Raw genomic sequence first — 5269 nt, 5'->3', positions numbered from 1 at the left:
CTATTTTCTTCAATCATCAAAATATACATTAAATTGCTTGCCTTACTTTGAAAATAATAATTATTATTATTCCTTTCCTCCTATTTAATGTGACACACTTTTTTTTTCCGATTCATGTCATATAACTTACTATTTATTGTGTCTCATTTTATGTGACATACTTTTTTTTTTAATTTGTACCAATAAAAATGTCACATTTTTATAATTAAAAATAACTTAATTTTTAAATTTTATTTTATCCTAAGTGAAATGACTTATAATTACATAAAATATTTAAGGTATGTTTAAGATCACAATTTTTTTTAAAAAAAAAGATTCATTTTTAAAAATTTTTTTATATCAAATCAAATAGTATCACCTAAAGAAATATGTTCCTATATTTGAAAACTATTCAATCATATATTCACAATTTATCTTTAATGACATGACTTGTATGACCTACTTAATATAATAAAAATTCATCTTTTTGCGAGAAGGGAGAATCATGTGGAATGGTCTAAATTTCATATCCGGTTAAACATCAGTACGGGCAGAGTTAGAGTATCGACTACATGTTTAATCGAACTCAATAATTTTGATTGAAATTTAATATTTATTTTTAAAATTTATCGATTATGTATATATTATTAATTTAGAACTCAATTATTTAAAGAGATTAAAATTAAAATATCATAAATTTTAAATTTTGATTCCGCCTCTAAAGAGTAGGACATAAAATGAGACGTATGGAATAGTATATATTAAAAGCCCACCATAGAAACTATAGTACCCATACATTTGTTCTCTTGCATTACCTAATCCTATCATAATTAAGAAATCAAATCAAGAATCTACCAAATATCATGGGTGATTCTTCTTCTACTACTCCTCTAGATTTTCATGCTTTGAATTCTACTAATTGTAACAATTCCTCTCTTTTGATGAACTCAAATATGGAACTCCTAAATAGCATAAGCCAACAACTTCAAGATGATCAAAATTTCACCTCAAATATTCATCATCAACATGGTTTTTTGTCTTTGTCAAATGATCAAAACTTCTCTAATCATCATCAACAACTCCCTATCATGCCTAATTTTCATAATGATCATATGAATATTAGCCATGATACTTATGATTCCGCCGCGGCTGCTGCTCAATTTTTTACTTTGGGAGGTCCAAGTTATGGATGTAGTAGCTCAATTCCAGAATCAGACTCCATGTTGAATAATAATAATAACAATAATATTCCAACTCCTCCTCCTCTAATCTCTGGAAATACTAACAAGGTGATCAATAAATATTATGTTCATTTTTGTTTATCACCCTTTCTTGTTTCTTCTAGCTAAATTTGTGTTATAAAAAGGATTTTCTTTATTTTGATATAAGTGGTTATATCAAAATATATATATTTTATTGTGAATGAACAAGATATTGAGGAATTATCGACCTGATATTCATATCGGAAAAGTGTAGCTGATTTATTTTTTTGTCACTATGATTTAATTTTTTTGTGATAGAACACATGTGAAGGGAGAAAGAGAAAAAGGAACAATCAGAAAGAAGCTGAGAAACCAAGAGAAGTTGTACATGTTAGAGCAAAGAGAGGTCAAGCTACTGATAGTCATAGTTTGGCTGAAAGAGTAAGAATTCTTTATCTAATTAAATTCAATTTATAGTACTGATACGATCAGATATTTTTATATCAGTCATCCTTTTTTTTTCTACAGCAAATTTCATTGTAACAATCATGTTTTCTGTAGAATCGACTTTTCATGTTATGTTATATAATATATTCTTTATTACAACATTTCGATATAGCAATCACAAAATTGGGACAAATGATATTGTTATAGAGAAGTCTGATTGTATTTGTCAATTTATCTCATGCATTCATCACTAGCATATTCTATGAATAAAAAAGACCTGTAAAATTATACAATCTTGAGTAATTTCTCTTTTTGTGAACTAGCTTCGAAGGGAGAAAATAAATGAAAAGCTCAGATGCTTGCAAGAACTTGTTCCTGGATGTTATAAGGTAATATGTTATGCTTGCTATATACTTATATAATTTTAAACAATCAAAATTCTTCTTGTTTAATTCTTGTAAATGTATATTTCTTGTTCGAACTCTTTTAAGAGGTCGACTTACGTGTACTGAATTCTTTAAAACTAATTTATTTTTGAAGATTCCAAATAATATAATTTTTCTTAAGATGAAATGTTTTCCTTAAATCATCGTTCTTATAACACGAGTAAATATTGCAGACTATGGGAATGGCCGTGATGTTAGATGTAATAATCAACTATGTCCGGTCATTGCAAAACCAAATTGATGTAAGTATATGTATAGATTTATACATTATGTTCTTATTTCATAATTCAGTATATGTATAGATTTATATATTATGTTCTTATTTCATAGTGCAAAATTAAAAACAATATTTAATAAATGCAATCAAACTTTCCTCTAATAGAGTATTTTATTTATTTTATTTTTTTGAAGTTTCTTTCAATGAAACTATCAGCAGCAAGTTTGTTTTATGATTTCAACTCATCAGAGATGGATGATATGGAATCAATGCAGGTAAAAATTATTTTTTTTCAGTTTAATGTGCTTTCACTTTTTATATATGTTGGAAAGAGGCGAATTCCAAAACTGAGAAAATTAAAAAACACCAATTTTAACGTGCGTGGAAAACCCTCTTCTATGCTTAATTGGTATATTTCTCTTTTGTTATCTGATTAATCATTCAATCATTGAACTAGATATATATTTTGCTAGCTTCCACATATAACTTGATTTTTTCTCATTTTCTTCTATGTTAAATCATCATCATACCAAAATAAAAACATTTTCAATGGAAAATTCATGCCTTCATCACCAATTAACCTAGCTCTTAGAAATACAAGATCATTATATTTTAAGTTTTAACTAGTCTTCTCAGATAGAATCATAAATAAATTGTCTCCACTCTGATGATTTTTTTTATATGTAGAATTACTGCATGCGATTTAAAGAAATGTATCCCTTTTTACAAAAAGAATTCTTCAAAGGAGTCTCTAGTCTTCTTTTTTATTTCGTAATTGGTATTAGTATCTATTTTTGAGCCTTGACTAATTAAATTGCCATTGCATAAAGAAGCAGGGGGAGGGGAAGGGGGGAGCGCTCTCTAGGAGGATTTTTTCTATTTTCGAAGCTCAAATCCCGAGACCTTTACTTAAGGATTGAAATTTTTTATCAATCCTATCGCAATCTTCATAGTCTCGTTATTTGGAATTGGCATCATTTGTTCAGATATTCTTTGACTCCTATAAAAGAAATATTTTTATATATATTTTTAAAAAACCAAATAATATAAAATAACAGAAAAAATTAATTCTACATAATAAAATATTGTTATGGCTGGAGATGACTATTATAAAAAGATCTGACTGATTATATGTAAAATTGATTTTTTTGATATTTTCCATAAATTTGACATTAAGAATTATATTGGTAGGGAACAAATGGGTATGCAGCAGCTCAAGGAATGGGAAAGAATATTGTTGGAGAAGGGTATGGAGGATTTCCTCAATTTCAAACTTCTTGGCCTCTTTGACCTACTCATCATCATACTTTTAAGAAAATATACTCATTTATACTATCCCTATAATTAATATGTTTGAACTCCTTAATTTTTATGATATAAACCTTTGATTTCCATTTTAAGAGTATCTCCTGTTTTTGTACTAATTTAGTGTTCTAAAAATGGTACTTAGTTGTTATGAAGAAAATGCAATTGCATTGTTAAATAGGATGAGCTATCAACATTAAGATATGCAGTATAATTTTACAAGTAGAATCTATTGATGATACATAGTAATTTTATTTGATAGTAATTATTTGTGTCAAATACTGATTTCGGACATGAATGTTTTCAAATACTTATAAAAATAATAAAATATTTTAAAAAATTATTTGAAAAAAATAATAATTCGACTTTAGACTATCATCTATCTCCTTTTTAAATGTCTTACTTAATCGACATCACAAATTTGAGTAGTTAGGGTAAAAAAATTTGAAAAAGGTAATAAATACTTCTTTCATTTTTTAATACGTTAAATATTTTGAAATAAATTCAATTTGTGACTAATTATATTTGGGAGTTGATAAAGTATTATTTTGTATGACGTTGAATTATGTGTATCTAGACTTCAAAATTAAGTGTCGATATGTACCCTACAAATAGAATTGGGGTATATAAGAATTAATGTCCAAAGAATGAGATCCTTCAACAACTTCACAATCTCTAAATTAAGATTGAGCAATATCATATCCCCTCCACAAATAACAATTGAGAATGAACCCTCAAAACAAAGACATATGAGAACGAATGATAAGTTACATGAATCAATACAACCTTAATGAGGTCCTTCAATTTGTGTATCTATTGGAAGATAATAAATCGTACTGACCAGTGACGAAGCTAGTAATTCAAAAAAAAATTATATATAATAATGAAGGAAATTTAATGTGCAAATCGAAACGCGTGGTCTGATTCAAGCATATCCTCTCCATATCTCGCAGATCCAGATTCTTTGATTGCATACCTATTAGCGCAGTAGGAGATCATGTTCCCACTCGAGAGCTTGTAGTTGCGGATATGTATATGTCAAAATATATATTTGTTATTTCCCTATTTACATAATATACTATTTCATCGAACGGGATTCAATTGAATCAACTTGTATCTCTCTGGCTCCGCCCCTGCTTGTGACCCTTTATTCTAATGATGGGATGGTATTAATTGGAACAAGATTCAATCAATCAAAGATTGGGTCATGAGATGAAATATAGGAAATAGACATCTTAACTCTCTTGATTAATTTAGCCAAATAGTAACATTCAATAATGTCTCAAATATAGTGAAGTATTTATGACTGTAGATTATGTCATATCCTTTTGTAGTAACTTGAAAAAAGCTTTAGCTGTGTACTATAGTTGCACAATCATGCACTAATTAAGCCCCATCTCTTTTTTGGATCACAATAAATAAAAAAGATATTTTAAAAAAGAAAAAGAAAGATATTCAAAAAAGCAAAAGAAGTAGAAAATTAAAGGAAAAGGAGAGGTGAACACTAAGCACAAGTGTTTGAAGGCAAAGGAATATTTCTGATCCTTGGAAGTCTAAAGCATTAAGAAACAAAAATTATTAGGTAGACCTTATTTGTCAAAACTTAATGGACCTTGCTATTTTTTGAAAGACTACTTTATAATTATGGTGGCAATCAGAATCACAATTTTCAC

General features: G+C 27.8%; 1 protein-coding gene across 1 annotated transcript; it reads left to right on the top strand.

Moving 5' to 3' along the window:
* Window positions 1-764: 764 nt before the first annotated feature.
* LOC129870958 (transcription factor bHLH75-like) lies at window positions 765-3686 on the top strand. The gene is made up of 6 exons (XM_055945827.1): window positions 765-1268; window positions 1500-1622; window positions 1952-2017; window positions 2248-2316; window positions 2486-2566; window positions 3483-3686. Exons 1-6 carry the CDS (start codon window positions 843-845, stop codon window positions 3579-3581), a joined length of 864 nt encoding a protein of 287 aa, XP_055801802.1. The 5' UTR covers window positions 765-842; the 3' UTR covers window positions 3582-3686.
* Window positions 3687-5269: the final 1583 nt, after the last annotated feature.

This window comes from Solanum dulcamara, chromosome 10 (assembly GCF_947179165.1).
Source record: "Solanum dulcamara chromosome 10, daSolDulc1.2, whole genome shotgun sequence".
Classification (NCBI taxonomy): Eukaryota; Viridiplantae; Streptophyta; class Magnoliopsida; order Solanales; family Solanaceae; genus Solanum; species Solanum dulcamara.
Note: the sequence above shows the minus strand (reverse complement) of the source record. Positions and strands in the feature narration are given on the sequence as shown.